Source organism: Oenanthe melanoleuca, chromosome Z (assembly GCF_029582105.1).
Source record: "Oenanthe melanoleuca isolate GR-GAL-2019-014 chromosome Z, OMel1.0, whole genome shotgun sequence".
Taxonomy (NCBI): domain Eukaryota; kingdom Metazoa; phylum Chordata; class Aves; order Passeriformes; family Muscicapidae; genus Oenanthe; species Oenanthe melanoleuca.
In genome coordinates this window covers 42,777,851-42,797,099 of record NC_079362.1, presented here as the reverse complement: position 1 = coordinate 42,797,099, position 19,249 = coordinate 42,777,851, and the positions used below count along the sequence as shown (strand labels likewise).

Genomic DNA, 19,249 nt, shown 5'->3' with positions numbered 1-19,249 from the left:
GCAAGTAAAAAAACCTGACTCATTAAAGCCGAAAGAAAAGGCAATTTTACATCTTTGTACATCCCTATCCCACATGAGGCATTAGTAAGAGTGTGGCTGAGAGTGAAAGAATTAACATGGCAGCCCTGGAAAAAGAAATGTTTGGCAAGGTTAGGGTTGGTGTGCATTGCTCCCAGCTCTGACCTCTGCAGTTGTTTTAATGCCTCCTGACAGTTCTGCTAGAGCTGTGTGCATCCTCCCTTTCTTAAAACAGCTCTGCTTTCCAAGCAAATAAAGATAAATCCAGAAATTACACCTCTGCCTGTCCCTTCTTCCCTTCCCAGCTCCCTTAGAAGAATTCTGGCTAAAGAAACAAGCCTGCATACATTTCCTTTCAGTGGTGCTCTAAGTAGCCAATATTTTTACATTCTGTATATTTTAATGACTCCCATATATCACTATCATCACCTATCATTTATGTGCTTACCATACTTGGAACTTAAGAATATTTGCATTCTTTCATCACAGACAGAAAAGCAAGCAACTGAATGAGCTGAATCAAGCTCATATAATTCATTTTTTAAAAAAAATACTGCCTGCACAAACCAACTTTTGCAGTAATTGAATCTCATACCACTGAGATTATTACTGCATCTGTCATCAAAGTCAACCTTCAAAAATTACATATACTGTTCACTGCAACATTTTAAGAGGACATTGCAAAAAATTAAAAAATCATATGCTTCAGCAGATAGGGAAAAAAAATCCTTAAACTATAATGCCAAATAGCCTACATAAGAGCTGTCACTAACAGTGGAGCTACCAGTAATTAAGCACTTTCAAAAGCAAGCTATATGCTGGCAATGCCCTTTCATCCCTTTTTGCCCACTGTATCCTCAGAGCTAGGCAAAAAAGCTGAAAATAATCCAGCACATTAAGTGACTGTGCAGTGAAGTTTTGTTTCCTAATTATAAATACCATGCGTGTCCTCAGACAAAAGAAACCCTTCTGAACTGATGCAAGCTTCTCTCATAAAGAGCTGCAACAGAATTAAAATACAGCTGCCCTGCTCTCAGTAACGAGGTCCTGAGTGCTTTGCATCATGCTGACTAACCCTTTTTAAATTTACCCTTTTTCTGTCTCCAGTAACTGCAGTAAAGAGCGGTTAATCAGAAAATCTCCTGCACATCTGCTGCCCGGAGCAAAGAGACGCTTACCTTCTGAAGACTGGAAAAGGCCTCTCGACTGCAAAAACGGTAAAGATGCTTCACTGCTGCACTTCAGGATCCCTCGCTCTCCAGCAGATCACTAGGAATACAGATCCTCCACCATTTTCTTGTCACGTGGGCAGTGGTACTGCTAAATAAGGGTGATCACCTGCCTGTGTGAACCAGCAGCTACTGGGCTTTGCTTACAGGCGCACTTAAACAAATGCAGAGCTCTGCTCCGGCCGTGAAAATTACGAATCTTTTTCACATTCCCTGTGGAGCTTCTCCGGAGCATCATCAAACTTTGATGCAGCGAGTCAGCTGGCAGCAGCAAAAAGGCTCCCTGCTGCTTCATTTCACTGCCTGAGGAAAGCTTATGCTGAGACTGCATGACAAAAGTTCCTATGGATTCAACCTATCTCGGCCCTCATTCCTGTTTGCATCCATGGCTATAGAGCACATGCACATTCAAACATGGTTCACACAATTTTTTTTGGTTTACAATTTAGTGGGAATGCAGGTGCAAATTTAAACAACAAAAAAAAAAGCCAAACAAAACACCAACAACCACCAGTTCAGAAGGCAGAGTAGATTCTGAAAATACAAATTATGTGCAGCAGGAAGCAATGCCCACAGCCTGTGGTCCTGGTGGTGCTTCTTAGGGAAAGAAAGGATGCCTCTTCCCAGACAGTGCAGTCTCACAGCCTCCTTTTACAAAAGTCTGTTGCAAATAGAGTCCCTAAAAAATCCAGTTTCCTTTCCAAATGCAAACCAGCTTCCAATCCTATTCCCTACAGCAAGGCCAATATACTCCAGGACAGCCTAATCTTTATCCAGTTTCTCTCTTCACTCTGCACAGATCCTCCTGGAAAACAATGAGAACTGGAGAAGCTTTCATGTCAGGCTGCTTTAGCCATAAATAGTCAAAAATAAACAAATGCCTAACCTCATTTTCTCTTTCCAGTATAGCTCCATGCACAGCCACAGCACAGTGTAAATGTCAATTCAGTGGCTCCCACCTTGTTATTCCCTTTACCATAGAGAAAAAGTGGTCATTATCTGCTACACATGTCCTGGTAAGTCAGTCACAGATGCTATTTTAAAGGAAAACATAAATACAAAGCATTTCAAGAAACTTAAAAATCATCACCAATATGAAAATACACTTCTAAAGAAGACAGTGCTGCAGACACATCATCTTTGATGTTTCTGTCACATAGATGTACGTAAAATTTCCAGTGATGGTGATGTCTCTAGCACTTTTTCAACTGCCCAATATTTAATTCATTTAAAATCAGAAATCCATAAACCCAGTAACCATGGACCCTGAAGTCCATAATATCTACATTTCCTGTATCCAGGAAATAAAGCAATAAAGTATTTATGTACAATAGAAATAATTAGCAGTAAGATATTGATAAAGCTGTGAAATGAGTAATGTGGCAGAAAACAAGGTCTTAATTCTCCACATGCAGAGTACTACAGAATATTTTTGAGATTTCAGGATGCTGTTGAGGAAACTTTCCTGTCCAACCACCCACGAGCCATTCTGGCAGTCACACTCACAGCTCCTGAGCTGGGACCCCACGCTCACACAGTCACAGCAGGTTTCCTTACCAGTGCAACCCCACGCTTCCCATAGCAGAGCCTCAGTTCTCAATGCAACCTAATCATGGTGCGACGACAAAAGAACACCTTGAGCTGGGTGCCTCTTGAGGGAGAACCCTGAACACAGGAAACTCTGGGCTTTTATACCCTCACAGTCCGTATGTGCAAAAGTCTGGGGTCATCCAGCAGAGTCATCAGGCCCTGCTGTGTCTTTCAGTGTCCAGTCACCTGCTGGAACAACACAGCCCCGTGCCCTTCGCTGTGCAAAGGCCAGAGCCAGCTCATGGGCTCCTGCACAGATGCTCTGCTGGGACCACTTACCTCACAGGGGCTCACTGCCAAAGTGTCTGTGTGAACAGGGTTAAAGTTTCAAAGCTCGTTAACACTTTAGGATGAAGTCTCTTGTCATTGATCACATTGATTGTAATATATTACGTAATTAATTAACTCAGACAACAGTGGTGCTTTTAATAGTGGGGGATTTTTCATTTAACTGCTAAACCATACCAATTAAGTCCAGGTCTTCTTGCTTTAAGAAAGTGGCTCTACCAGGCCAACCTCACAATTCAATTAAAATTTCAGTACCATTAGTAAATAATAGTAAGTTGTGGGTTTTTTCCCTTTTAAAGTTGTTTTTTGGTCACTGGAGTGCTGTTCTTTTATAAAGATTTTTATAAAGGTCTTGGTATTTACCATGTAAATATTAAAGCTGTTTTTACAAAAATGAGATCATCAGGACCTTCCTACAAGCAACCTTCCCAGCTGTTGCTCCTTTACTTATGTTTGGTTTTAACCTTTAAAGCATGGTCCTTGCATTAAGTCAAATGTCATGCTTTGTGCTGCCAAGTGGGAGACCTACGTTCAGTTACCGTTTCAAGTCCATAATTCTGTAGTTCAGCAGGAGCTGGAAGCATAACTGGAACAGTATGCCTGGTCCCCAGAGTGCCTGGAATTGCTTTCCAGTGGATCTGCCCAATTAATAAATAATCTTGACAGAAGTGAAAGACAGCAGCCCCACAGGTTTCCAAGGGAAAAAAGGACACCAGTATCCAAAGGGGAGTAAATGTTAGTTTATTTTTTATTACAAAATATTTTCAAGCCTTTAAGCATCCTATATTTAGCACCCTGCTTTGCCCATAGAAGAATAAGGCAAACCTGGAATCCCTAACCCATGTCTTATTCTAGCTTTGGGATGACAGAAGAGACATCTTGAGAAAATATTTGGTGAAACCTTTGGTCACTGGTGTTAATGTGAATTTTTTCCTGGGTTCCAGTCTCTCAGTATTTCATGTAAGTACTGGGCATGGATAGTGACTTGAATAATTAATGGCTTTGAGATTTATTTGTATTTGGCTAAGTCACAGAGACAGCAGAGTCATCTCAGAATCTTATTAATCTTGTAACAGTAATATATTTTTCTTTAATTAAATTTAATTATCTTTATTCACTGGCAAGGACAGGGAAACGTGATGAAAGCAGGCTTTTCTATTAATATAACACTGGATTGCTTCCCCTACTGGGCAATTTTAAAAGCCAGCACTACAGTACTAGTCACAGAGGGATATTTTGGACAGAGGCAGTGGAAGAACTGTTTTTTCCAAAACATCATTATGCATGTGAGCAGAAAAGAATTATTCCTGTTACTTTGAGAAAATGGTATCAAAAGATCAATGTAGCTTTCGTCTGAAGTCTTATTCTAGTTTGAAGTCTTATTATAGTCTTAGTCTGTAGGTTAAATACAGTGTGGTAGTTCTTCAAAGAAAATTGTCTTCTGCTCAGTTTTGCCACCAGCTTTCTAAACTCTCCTCCAAACTTTCCAAATATCTCTGTCTTTATTCCTACTGTTCTCACTGCTTCTTGAACCTTAAGTCAATATATCATTTCATAGCATTTTGTTCAGCTCTTTCCAACTCTTTCTTATAAGGAAAAGGATAATACTTCCCTACAACAAAAGTAAAAGCAATAGTGATCTGGCCACTAAAACACCCTGAGGATTGTGCTGGGTGAAACCTAGCACAGCCATCTGCAGTGTTCTCCCTCTGCCTCCTGACCAATTCATCACCACCAACCTTCATACAGCTCTGTAAGACAAAACATCTTCTATCAAGAAGAAAATTACCTCCTGCATTCATAAATTTTACTGCTGGCATACCTCCAATCAACAGCAGTAAAGTATGTTATCCTGCCACCTAACATGCTATATAAAAAGCTGATTTCTTTCTGGAAAGACTGACATTAGTAACATCCTATCAAATATTTTTGTACTTTTTTTAGGAACCCAAAGAAGCTCTAGGGTTTGTTACTTTTGGTGTTTGTGTATTTTTGTTTACGCTTTCTGTTTCAAAATCTTAATTTCCTCTTCTATGTAACAGGCAGTTTTATTAGAAGAAGTGGCAGTTATCTGTTGGATGAAAGCAGAAAACAATGTGAACTGGATCCTTCACTGACTCTTCTCCACTACAAAAGGAGCCTACTTCAGCACAGTACAAGCAGGGGCTTTTAACTTCTTTTCTTTTTTCTTTTTTTCTTTTTCTTTTCCCTAAGCAGGGAATAGTGTATGGATATAAAAGGGATTAGAAGACATTACTAAGTATGCCTTCATGAACTTTGCACTAATAATGCAGCTGTTCATTTGGCTAAGTTTGAGCTAGAATACTAATGATAAGTTTCTTTATTTTTCACAGATCAAAGAAACACAGAATGGTTTTGGTTGGAAGGAACCTCAAAGAACACTTGGTTCCAGCCCACTTGACAGAGGTAGGGACACTTACCACTACGTCAGGTTGCTCAGAGCCCCATCCAGCCTGGCTCTGAACACTTCCAAGGATGGAGCAACCTGTTCCATGACCTCCCCATCCTCACACTAAAGAGTTTCTACGTCCTACTTTGATGTAAATCTTTGGCAGAATCAGAGCCTGATAACTAGCACCATCAGGTGCCTTCCAGAAATTGTATGACAATAATCAGGAAAGTCTTAGCTTCTTCTCTTACATGGTGACACCAGTGTTTCTTCACTAACCTCCCATAGGCTGGCATCTCTGCTGCATCACATTGTTTCAAACCTTGTTGGCCATGAAGTGCAGCTAATTTCAGACTAAAAAGTCAAAAGCTGCATACTGAGTCATATTTTAAGAAGGAACTTGTTTTTAAAATTGTCAATTAAATACATTAAGAAAGCATTTCTAATTATGCACTTTTACCATGTCAGCAGCTAGTTTTTCAGCTGTTGATATAAGAGATTTCATGAAATGGGTGTATCATCTAGAAATAATGATTCCTGTATGTTTCATCATGGTATTTTTTTGTGTGTTTACTTTGGTTTCAAAGGAATCAAGGCCTCTCTCATCATGCTGTGGGCAGGCACAGGTATGCACATGTCTGTTCTCCCAGGAAGTCTGAAGTCCTTATCTAAGTGGCCAAAGACATAAGCTTTTTACAAGTTTATTGAATAATATCTTCCAAGCAGAGGGCAAACTAAGGGGAAAACCACGCCGCAAAAGCAACCTCTATTACATAAAAAATTGTCACAGAAGAGGATTAATTACTTTTAATTATGTTAATGCTGGAAGAAACTTCCATTGAAGTTCACAACTTACCAAGAAAAAAAATCTAACAAAAAAATACTTAAACCCAAAGCAAATCAGATTTAACTGGTTCCATGCTCCCACAATTAATTGCTAATGTGGAAGCTGAGTAAGTTCCTTATTTTGCTTCTCTAGGCATCAGTATCAGTAGTGTAAAGGACAGAAATAGCCACTGCTACTGACTAAGAAGGCATTTATTATTAAACAACTTCTAAGCGAGATATGAAAAAAGACCAAACTAGAAATTATAGTGACCATATATATTCTATACCAATAATTATTTTATCTTTTTCTTGCATGATGCACCATATTCCATCTTGAGTTTTAAATTTTTACTGAAAACAGAAGAACATAAACATGGTCCAGTTTTGGATTTTAATGTGGGAATTAGTCTAAGCAAATAGACTAAGTTCTAAGAATAATAAATGTATTGCATGCAAAACTCCAATGTGAACTATTGTGGAGTAGTACTTCAGGATTTGCCAAAGTTCCCAAAAAACAGCAGAGCTCTTGTCAACAATTTATAACAATAATCTAAAAATTTATAGCAATACGATGTTAACACCCCTACAACATGGCCATAGGAATGTTCTTTTCTAGTACTAGTCTAAGTTAAAAACTAGATTTTCTTCCTGAGGCATCTAATAAAAAATCTTACTGTACCTAAGTAATCTCAAGTCCAAAATCTGCTGGTTTATTTACAAATCATTCTAAATTAGACACCTAGAGTTTTATTTTCCTCTCTAAAAACATCAAGGGAATGTAAATATGACAAGTCAAACCCCTAGGATGCTGCCTGCATGTATTTAATCAGTGTGACTTAGACTGGGTCAGCATCTGCCTATTTTTAATTTAAAAAGCTTTATGGGAGACAGAGGAAATAACATATGATTTCTCCATGTCAGATTTGCAAGCTTGCAACTAGCCAACACCCCTAAATAACTCTTCCTGTTTCCTCCTATTACAATTCATTACTGATTGTGAGCAGAACTGGTAAGCATTTCATGATTCTAAGATTTTTTTTTACTAGAAATGCAGGGCTTGTCATAAAGCATCTTTATTAATTGAAATTAGGTATTTTTAATGAACTCCTAGCGAAACCCTGGAGAGGTAACACTGGAAAATGGCTTCCAGGGTTAACAACCAAAGCACCTCCAAGTCAAAGGACATCTAGCTTTCCTAGATTTGCAGGTACTAAGCTAACTTTCCACATAACAACATGGATTCACAAGAGGTGCTTGGAAATTTTTATTGTTTGGCTTCTCTCAGATTTCTTTTCTATAGGAAATTTCAAAATTTCTACTTTTCCTTCTGGAATGGAATTTAGAAGCTTAGAGGACTGGGTGCAACAGAAATGATTTGCCAACCCACCATACTTTTGCTAGTTTCAAGGTCAAGCATTCAATATTTCTACTAGGTCTACTTCAGATTCTACAGATCTGATGAGTGCTCATCTTCTGCTAACACTGCTGATGATTTTCCTCTCTCGTGATGGCAATCTGCTGTTTGCAAAGGAAGAGAGGTCAACAAAAGAAGCATGCTCTCCAATACACTGCTGTAAATGGAGTCAGGAGGGCCACCCTCACTCCATCTGATGACACAGCAGAGTCCCTTGGCAGCAGGAATACTGCCAGCACAGCGGCTGCATGTCCACCCAAAGCCAGGTCCAGATGTACTTGCTCACCGCTTCAATTGCCAGCTCAATTCAAACAGTCATAATGCTCCTCTGATCTGACTAGAGCTTGAAAATAATCACAAAGATCACAACTTTCCTTCATGGTTTTCTTTCCTCTGTAAGCAGCACATTTTTCTGACTCTTACTCTTGACTCCTTCCTTTCTTTCTTCTCAGCAGTTTTGCAATGGGCAGACAAGGTACTTCACTTCAATCCCTCCATAATCTCATCATGTACTGGAAATATCATCACTACCTGGCCTGGGCCTGTATTCCCTATAAATCTGTTTCAGATTTACATGTAGTTAATACAATCAGAGGGACTTCACAGAAGGAAGATATATTTACTCCTGCAAGAAAGTGACCTTCAAATCAATTGTGAAATAACACTAATTTGCCTCATATGAAGCAGCGAGGAACCAATAAACTGTTTAAAGAAAGGGAGAAATACATTGATAATTAAATAATGTAAATACATTGCGTACTTCAGACTCGAAATTCTTGCCATCTATTCATAATGGCACACACCTCAATAACATAGGAAACAAATGAACAGATGACTTTTGAAAAAAAATTGGTTTTTACTTACCCTGATTTTTGATTCAATTCTCCATCAGTGTTGAGAACTGTTTCCTCCTTCATTTCTTGTTCTGTTGCTACATTATTCCCAAGCCTCTGTTGAGAATCTGCTTCCCGTGTACTATCACCACCAACTATCTGCAACTCTGATGCTCCTGTCATACCTGAACTCACATTCTCAGCAGTCAGGCCATCCAAAGGAGAACCGTTTTCGTGGTCAAAAGATTTCTGAAGGGAAGTTTCTACTTCAAATTCTGTCCAAGTGTCAAGAACAAATTCCTGTGCTGCAACAGATGCCAGTTCCTCATCAGGATGTACGGACCCTGATTTTGGCATCTCTGTCTTGGCAGAAATTTCTTCAGGTGATAAGTCACTTACTTCACTTTGGCCCAATATAATCCAACCCTCATCTTGCCCGCAGCCTTCCTGTGATTTCCTTTTACCGTCCATCTTCTCAGGCACAGCAGAAGAATTTTTCTCTTCTAAGTGAACAGCGTCCCATCCAGTCCCACAAACAAGGTGGTCTCTGCTTTCATTTGAAATGGAGATTGGCTGAAAGGTATCAAAGGAGCCTGGTGAAAAGCCTTCAGTAGATTCTTGAAATGGAAAATTAATTTTGCTTCTTTCAAGGGTATCATTTGTTGCAGGTGTATTTTCTTCCTCAGTAACAAGAATGTAATCCATCTCCAGTGAGGCTGGGAGTAGCTGCATCCTCACATCTTCCTTACTCTCTGTATTTTCCAGTTCAGGGCTCTTAGGAGAATTTCTCAGTTTTTCCTCCCAACAAAGCAGGGAGTCAGTGTCAGCTTCTAAATGAACAGGCAAATAGAAACTCTTTTTAGTTTTTGAATTACTGATTTAGTCACCATAATATGCTTCAATCAGTACTTCATGATTCAGTTTGCTTTGCTCTGTTAATGTTTACTTGAATTTTATAACATCATCATTATTGTTAAAGGTTGCACATTAACATGGCAATCATCCCCAAGGCTCAAACAATTCTGTTTCATCCTATCGGCTAGGCCCTGTACAAACAGAAATTATATTCCTACATCACTGCTTAAAAGCTTTAGATTTGTCTGAGAGAATGACACCAGAGGTCTTCCCACAATACATGTTCTGTACCTTAGGGAGACACACAAACTCCTTACTTTACTCAAAACCTCCTACTCATTAAGCAGAAATACACCAGACACTTCCTCCTTTCTCTTGCGTATTTGCCCTGGAAAGCAGATTTTCTTACCATCACATGATCTTCTATCTCCACCTGGTGGTGAGTCAGGATCAGTTGTTTCTGGTTCAGATTTTCCTGTCAAAAAATCAGAATCTGGTGGAATTACTTCAGACATGGAGAGCGATGGTACTGAGGTGAGATTTTCCTCAAGGCACTTTGTGGATGTTTCAGACACCTTATCTTCGGTCACTAGGATGCCCTCTGCACCCTCCAGAGGAGCTGGCAGTGATAACCTTTTTTCCAAAGAAACACTGTCATTAAATGGCTGCTGTAACAAGAGCTCACCATCTGCATACTCTCTGCTGCCAGAGGACTCAGCATCGAAAGATGCAGAGGATGGTGGGGTACACACCACAGGTGATTGGTCATTGGGTATTTCCTTAAACACAGGAACGTAATTTTCAATTACAGCTTGATATTCTTTTGTTGTGTCATCAAACAGTTGATTATTTGAATCAGATTCATCATCTTCATTACCACCAGGTAGAAAGGATATGGGAAAGAGTGTCTGTTCATCCTTTGATTTCCCTTCTGCTGCCTCATTGCCTAGCAGTGTCAGTATGTTCACTGCATCACAGGTGCCTGCCAGGACATCAGTCATTGAGGTGTTCCTGATACTATTTTCTATCCCTGTGTCAGATTCATCCACACATTCTTCTGACCCATCTAGCTCAACACCTGTTACTGCTGTATGGTCAGTATCAGAGTATTTTACAACTTTACTCAAGGCACTAATTTCTTTTGAGCTTTGTTCTTCTCTATCAGGTTGACTGAAATCCATGGGAAGCAAATGTATTTGAGAGGTCGCTATTTGAGTTGCATCGGCTGGTGCTCCTTGATGGCTTTCGTCACTGAAACTTCCATGGAACATGTCTTTCAGATCTAAGGATGTCCCTTTTATAACTTCACTGGCAATTTCAGTTGACTCAACAGGGTCAAAATCTAGCTTATTTTCTAGACTGTATTCTTCTGGAATTGCAGATTCAGGAGGCTCCTGAGGTTTAGAAGACATAAGATGATACAATTCATTGGTCTTTTCTGGTTCATAGTCCTGGGAGCTACCATTTTCAGAGTGCATCTCTACCTCCTGCATTACTAACTGATGCTTTGAATCAAAATCTGCCTCTTCATTCCTATTTGATCTTGTATGAATTGGCTGACTCTCTCTGTCTTCGGGCTCCACTGCAATCTGAGAAGATGGAATAGAGGCATGCTTAGCTCCATATTCCTGGCACACATCAGGACTGCTCGATGACTCTGAACCATTGTCTTGGTCACAGTGACTTAAAATATCAGGATTTTCACCATCTGATTTCAAAGTAACAATCTTCTCAGCATTAGTCCACAAATCAGGTTCTACGGAAAACTGCTGATCACTTCCTTGTGTGTTATCCTGTAAAATATCTGGGATAAGCGCAGTTTGGGGAACTAATACATTCCACTCTGGACTTGACTGTTCTGCCATTTCAAAAGATAAGTCTTCTACAGTGAAAGCACCTGGCATGGAGTTGTGCACTTCTACTCTTTCACAGGTGTCCTCCTGCTGTCCTTGAGAACTGAGACTTGCATTTCCCTCATTGTCTTTCGGTAGATCCACTACAGTGATTGCTTCAACTGCTGCATTTGGTATAGCTTGTTCCTCATCTGAAAAGGAGTTCTGTGGCGTCAGCTGACTTTCCTCATCTGCAGAAAACAACTGCTCTATCAACTCCCTTTCTTCTTTATCCAGTATGAAAGAATCAAATTGTTTGAACTGTGAAGTGTCTTCATTTATCTGACCATCAGGACTATTGATAGAATGTACTAGTCTTTCATTTTCTTTTTCATTAGTGTACAAGGGGGCAGGAGGATTTTCATCATTCCCTGTATCAGTGAAATGTGCTTCCGTGAGTTCTTCATCTTGTGAAGGGGAACCACAGGAGTCCTCTTTACTATATCCTAACTCATTTGTTGCAGAGTGACTTGAAACAGAATACTGATCTTCCAATTGCTGCTCTTCACAAGGTTGTGAACTCCACCATTCTGAACTGTTACCTAGAAAATCAGATGTTCCTACTGTGGATTTTGGATTAGTTCTTGAATCAGCTTCCAGTGACATACTCCACCTATCTATAGCTTTTGAAGAATGTTCTTCTTGAACACCAGCAGCAGAAGTTGATGCAGGATCTTCATTCATTTGATACAAATACGAGTCTTCCCCACTATCTGTTTTTCCACTGAAAACACTCATCTGAGTTCTTTCATCAGGTGTTTTATAGTGGCCTGGAGTAGACTGAGTAGTCTTACTATGATCAGTAAAGTCAACTGTCACATCCTCCTGCAATACCTTTCTGGCTTCAGTTGTTTCAGAATATTCACTGAGGATGCTTCCCAGGACATCCCCTCCCACCTTAGCTTTTGCACCTAATTTGTCTTCATTAGCTTCAGGTCTTCTTGCATTGGACTGAAGGTAATCCTCTCCATTTTCAACTCCTTTGTGTTGTTTGTTTTCACACATTGAATCTTCATTAATAACTTCTGGGCATGCCTCTGAATTCTCTGAATCCTCATTTACGTCAGGACTTGATAAAGAAGATACAGTATCGTCGTCTACATGTGCATTCCAAAAATCTAAACTTTTAGGAACTTTGTTCTCTTTGCCACTTGTTTGAAATCCTTCTTCATATTCATTCCCAAATTCCTGCTTTTTAAAAGAATCTTCAAGATTTTTACTATTTTTAATCTCCCACATATCCCTGCTTCTTTCATGATGACTAGCAACTGGAAGGTCTCCCCACACATTCACAGATGCATCACTTAAGTCAGGACTTGTTCCACTTGAGTGTGTATAATCATTTATTGAATTACTCCACACATTATCTTCTTCCAAATAGCTTTTGATCTGTATATCTTTTGAAAGGCTGCTCGTGGTATTTGCTATTTCAAGGACTTCGCTTGCCTCAGGACTTGTTCCAGAAGATTGCAAATCTTCACATGGCTGTGAATCCCAGGCAGTTTGGGGAAAACTGTCCTGAAACACTGCAAATGGCTCTCCACAAAGATTATTAGCAGGTTCTAAATTTTCAGAATTTTCATTTCTCCCAGAACCTATTTCAAGTGAAAATGAATTTTCCACCACAGACATATGTGTTATATCAGGAACACTAACAAATCCAGAAGGATTTTTCTTCAACTCATCTGTGAAAGAACTGTCATTGGTCCTCATCAATTCTGAGCTATTTTTAAAAGATACTAATTCAGAATTACAAATGTCTGGATGTTTAGGCGTCACTTCAGGTAAGAATTCTTGCCCTTCTCCCAGAGGTTCTTGTGGTTTATCCATCAAAAGAAATGATGTCGCTTGGCTATAATCATTCTTTCCAGAGTCATTCCAGACACCTGAGGTACCAGGCATTTTAGAAGAATTATTTTCAGAAGTATCACTACCCTTATCAGAACTTTCAGAAATACTTTCCATCTTGGGACTTGTTGCATCCTCTGTCACTGTAGCCTCTTTTTCAGCTCCCTCAGAAAGCAGCTGTGACACTTCACCATAATTGTAATTTTGTGATAAGGGGTCATCAAAAAATTCATAATCTCTGCCTCCTTCAGAAATACTTGAAGATTCTAAACTATTCTGCAACACGTCTTTTCTCTCCTCCTGACTAAGTGGATAGTTTTGATTGGAAAATGACACATTTTCTGTGATTAATACTTCCAAATTAACACTATTTCTGATTTTTTCTTGGGAGCTGGCAACTTCAGTTGTTTGCACATTTTTTTCTAAATCTGTTTCACCTGAAGATTCATTGCCCTCTTGCATTGGTTTATTACAAACATCATTAATCATCTGCTGTCCACTTGTCACATGTGCTCTCTTACATTCTTTTCCTTCCTCAGAGATGACAATGGCACTGTCCCAGCCTTCCTCACGATCCTGCTCACTCTGTAAACCTGAGTTCAGCTGGTGCACTGAGTCCTGACTCTCCAGCTCTTCATCAATACCAGCACTGTTTTGTGTTGCATTCTCACTAAGTATCTCACTCCCCAAGTCACATATTTTCAGATCCAAACCATTCTCATTTTCTGTAGTTGGTGTAGAGGTGTTGGTGCCTTCTGCAGGAACACTGCCCACTGTTTCTGCACTGTCAGCTACTCTCTGTCTAGTATTTAATTCATTCTGTGATGGCGATAAGTCATTCACTGTTTGATTATTTGCCAGTGTTACTCTTCTGCTTTCAGATACAGGAAAGTTATTTTCACTGGTACATGTTTCAGCTGAAAAACACAGATCAGCTGTTTGTTCTGAATTAAGAAAATGTTTAGCAGAAGCAGAAAGAACTGGAATTTCAGAATTTCTTTCTTGCAACTGGGTGATGTTATTTAGGGGAGTGTTCCAGATATCTGTATGTCTCTTTGAAAAAGGCACATTGTTAGGAGATAATGGCATCTTACTTGATTTCTCAAGTACTTTTGACTCAGCCAAATCTATGTTCATAGATTTACCAGTAACTGTTTCTTCATTAAAATCCTTGTCCTCATTTTCTCTTTCATCTTCCACATATGTAGGTGATATATATGAATCAGATGTTGAGTAATTGGTATCCGGTGGAGAAACAACTAAATCTTCTGCTATATTTGAAGAACTGAGATCTGAATTTTTGTATAAGAAGGTATCCTCCCATGGCACCACTACTTCTGTTACTTCTTTTCTGATGTTTTTATCATACATATTCCAGGTATCAATATTTTCAAATTGTTTTGGTCTATGTTTAGGATCACCAAACACAATATTTTCCCCTGTGTTCAGCTTGGAATTATTTTGCATATTGTTGAGAACAAAATTTGTATTTTCAGATTTTCCATGGTCTTCTACTGAATAACATCTTCCTTTATCCCACACTTCTGGATTTTCAATCTCATTGTCCACTGTGATTTCTGAAGAATCTGATAAACCAGTTTTTGATATGGCCCATTCCTCAGGAATATGTACTGATTTTAATTCTCTATCTTTGGGCATGTTCCAAAGATTTTCTGAGGATCTATCAGCATTTCCTTCCTCAAACTCAGTCCAGATTTTGTAAGAATCTCCAGCTAGCTGGCTACCTTTTCCTTCACCACTACACCATGCATCTGACATCATAGGTGTTGGCTGGCTGACCTTCCACATGTCTGTAAAGCTTTCCACTTCTTGCTTTGTCTCATCTAGAGAAGCAGTTTGCAAACTTGAATGTCCACTGTTTTTCTCTTGATTCTCATGGTTCCAATTATCTTGTTTAAACTGGTTATCCCACAGACCTGCTTTCATATATTCCATTTGCTTTGGCTGTTTTTGGAGGAACACAGAATCTGAGGCTCTTCTATCAGTATGTTCTCGTAGCAAGGGACTTTCTTTAGAATCTTTCCATAAGACAGGACTCTGAAATACAGATTCCTGCTCACTTGAACTCCATGCATCAGCATTTCTGGAATCTAGGTCAAAGCCATCCCACCAGCTCCCATATCTAACACGAGACTGAGAGTAATTTGTGCCATCTATTTCATTGATTTTTTTAATGACATCTTGTGAGAAAATTAAAGGCTGCCCATTATCTAATGGTGAAGTATCTACAAGACTATTCATAGGAGTTGGTGGAATTCTTGAATCAGCAGATTTCAACATTTCTGGTGAAGAAGAATCACCTTCAACTAAATCAATCAAACTTGAAGTTTTCTCACACATTTCTCCTGGATTCTCATCAAATTCAGCCAGATTGTCTTCCTCCATTTTTGTCGTAAATAAGTCAGTTGAATACTTTACTGTATCATTTTCTAATAGGTTTGCCTCATTAAGCTTTTTCTTCAGAGTGAGTTGATGCCCTTCTGATGAATCACTATGGAGAAAATAGTCATCTGTTGGGGAACAATCAACAGAACGAGAAGAAGACTCAGATGGAGCTGTAACCATGGGTGCTAGATCAAAATTGAAAAGATCGAAGTTATCACTGTTATTTCCTGACTGAGACTTTTGTTCTTCAGCTATTGCTCCTTCAGGAATAGGGCTGTAGGAATCAAAGCCAGGCAGCAGACTGTGATGTGAAGCAGCACCTTCTGCAACAGGACTATCATCACTAAGAAAAACAGAACTCTCTTTGGAAGACCGGCTGCTTCTGATGGTAGCCAAGCCACTGTCTGGACTCACAAGGTCTACATTAACATCAATGTGGGCTTGCATAGACCCATTTAGATCTGGAGGATTTTCTACAAAATTGGCAGAACTGGGCTGTGGTTCTACATCAGAACCATATAGCTCCATAATTCCAGAAGATCCTTGTGAAAGTGGAGCACTTCCAGCAACAGCTTCAGTAGAAGAAGTTCTACTGTTTGATGCCATTTCTGGTTGCCTTCTATTTATAACTTCCTTAATTAGAAGAAAAATTTGATCACAGGTCACCAAAGAATTTTCTTGATGATAAATGAGAATTTGGTCACATTCACATTCTAGAGGATCCAGCTCTAAACAAGGATTCTGACATTCTTCTAATTCACAGCAGATCTGTTGAAAAATGGGATATTTCAGAAGTCACTCCAATCATGGACATAAGGCGCATATTTACTACTTCATCATGTAATACAGACATACCTATCTCTTCCTATTAACCTATTGGTTGGCCATTTCACCACAGCATCCTTATTATGAGCCCCAAATAGATGATGTATTACAAGAGAAGATCAAGACAAAATATATGTGTTGTGTGATTGGTCAGAAATTACACCATTTGACTTTTCAGTTCATTTCTTGTTAGTAACAGAAAATGCAAATAAGTATTTGGTTGTTCCCTTAAGAAATCTGAGTAAAATTTATGTAACAGTACTTTAGGAATGTATTTCTAGAATGGGATAATTATATTATTAAAGTAAGTAAATACATTTATATTGACCTTAAAAACAGTGGAGTCACTTAGCCACCTAAGTGACTAGCCACCCTAAAATCACAAGTTTTCAAAACTGAGAAAACGGCTCAAAAAGTTGCCACTGAGATAGTCTCTATCTGGGGATAAATAGAGTTTAAAAATGGGAAACATCTAGCTCTGGACAAATGTATAGAGTAGTAATAATTTGTTTTGATTTCAGAGCTTGAATTCTTTAGGAATATATATATATACATATATGACTTCTGTTGATTATCATTTACAAGGTGTTTGCTTATCACTCAAAGACACATTTGTGTAAATCACAATACAAACCCAAGTCAAAACTAGTGAGAAAAATAACCCAAAACAACACTTTCAACTGAATTGAATAATCTTGCCTCTTTCAGTATTTCTCTTAACCTTTTTCTATTAGCTTGGTCTGAATAAATATTATAGTCTTTTGTCCTCTTACTATATAAATAATGCAGCCATTTCAAACAGCTCTGTTGCTGGTCAACTGTTGCTACGTTTTTACCTCATTTAATTAATCAACATCTTGATCTAGAGTACTTAAAAAAACCCCAACATTTTTTTTCCAGGAAAAATATCTGATTCTTTTTCCAGGTACTTACTTGATTGCCTAGCTCTACATTTTCCGAGTATACTGCTATTTGTTTTTTTGTTTGCTTCTCATCTGACAAGCAGTTGGCCACAATGACAAGTACATCAAACCCATATTTATCTACGAATGCTTTCAGATCACCAATGAGACTCCTGTGTAATATGCAGTCCTGAAAAACATTAAGAAATTAAAAGAAATGTCAGCAACTTTTCTGGTTCTTTTCATCAAAACTTGCCATAAAAATAGCCGTAAATGTTTAAAAGTATCAGCAGGTCTAAAAATCAAGAGAATTCCATTTCACTTGTCAAAACAACTATGTGCCTAATAAAAATCAAGAGCCGGTCCCATAGCACAGTAATGGAAGAACACTAAAATATTAAGCACAGATTTTGCCTTTTTGAATCTGCTGGTGAAACTTAATTCTTACTTGTTCCTGCAGCCTGCTTTTGCAACATTGCTTAAAAGCACTCCAAACCCTAGGCTAGTGTATCCCCATGATAAAGAAACTGGGCAAAGGGGATAGGAGACTTGCATGCATGAGCATGGAACTCCTACAAAAGTTCAAACTCAATAAAGAAATATATGCAGTGTGGAAGAAGGGACAAGCCACGTGGAAGAACTCTTGGAACATCGAGTTGAAGGGATACAATGAGGGAGGCCAAGGCCCACTTAGAACTGAGTCTGGCAAGGGATATCAAGAACAGCAAGAAGGGCTTTTGCAGTTTTATCAGCAGCAAAAGAAAGATTAGGGAAAATGCAGGGACACTGCGGAATCAGATGGGTGTTCTGGTGATGGAAGGCACAGAGAATGTACAATTACTGAATGCATTCTTTGCTTGTCTTTACTGCTGAGTCTGGCCCCCATGTGTCCCAGACCTCAGAGGTAAGAGAGGAAGGCTGGAGAAAGGAAGGCTTCCCCTTGGCTGTTGATGGCTGGGTTAGACATCAGCTACATAGACTTAGCACCATAAATCCATGGGATCTGATGGGATGCACCCACAGCTGCTGAGAGAGCTGGCAGAGAGCTGTTGCTCTGCTGCACCTCATCATCTTAGAAAAATCATGAGCGGGAGAACAGGAGAAAGGGAGAAGTGCCTGACTGTGGACACCACTGAAGGCCCAGGCAGGGCTTCCCAGGCCTTTTTTCAGGCTCTGAGCTCTTTTTCTCATGCTGGAAAACCTTTTCCCAGGTTGAGACAGTTTCTCAGCTCTGGCCTGAGACTTTCACAGGACGATAACTTTTGGGAAAAACAGAAAGGAATTAATAATAAAGATTAGCACCTGGTGTTGACTAAAAAACAGTTCTCATGCTATGTAACAGGACTTGTTTTCTTGTATTGTCCAATGGACTGCTGTCCTGTTCGAAACTTGCAAACCACACCATAAATATGGTTCAGTCTTTCAATAAAATGCTTCTTTAGCCTCATAGCTGAAGAAGTCTTTCTTGTTACTATACACAATTCCTAGCGTGTACAGCAACACCTGATATTCAAGGAAGGTCAGTGTCTCTCCTGTCTTCAAAAATGGCAAGGAGACCCGGGAAACTACCAGCCAGCCAGCCTCTCCTCAGTTCCTGGAAGGGTGATGGAACAGATCATTCTAGAGATCATCAAAAAGCATAAAGAAGACAAAAAGGTCCTCAGGAACACAGGAGCAGTCAGGATGGATTCACCAAAGGCAAATCAGGTTGGATCAATCTGATAGACTTCTATGACGGCGTGGCAGGATGGGTCAGCAAGGGGTGATGTCCACAATGAATGAATGGTGTCTACCTGAGCTTCAGCAAGGGTTTTGACACTGTCTCCCATAACATCCTCATAGGTAAAGCCCAGGAAATGTGGGTTAGACATTTGGACAGTGGGACAGTGAGGTGGATCAAGAACTGGCTGA

At 39.3% G+C, this 19,249-nt stretch overlaps 1 protein-coding gene across 1 annotated transcript in view; it reads right to left on the bottom strand.

Moving 5' to 3' along the window:
• PRUNE2 (prune homolog 2 with BCH domain) overlaps positions 1-19,249 on the bottom strand; it is a 128,615-nt gene that overhangs the window by 36,410 nt on the left and 72,956 nt on the right. Inside the window, exons 7-9 of the mRNA XM_056514077.1 lie at positions 17,370-17,528; positions 9,875-16,379; positions 8,642-9,440 (exon numbers count right to left, since the gene is read on the bottom strand). Coding sequence (XP_056370052.1) covers positions 8,642-9,440; positions 9,875-16,379; positions 17,370-17,528 — 7,463 coding nt within the window. The remainder of the gene's footprint in view (positions 1-8,641; positions 9,441-9,874; positions 16,380-17,369; positions 17,529-19,249) is intronic.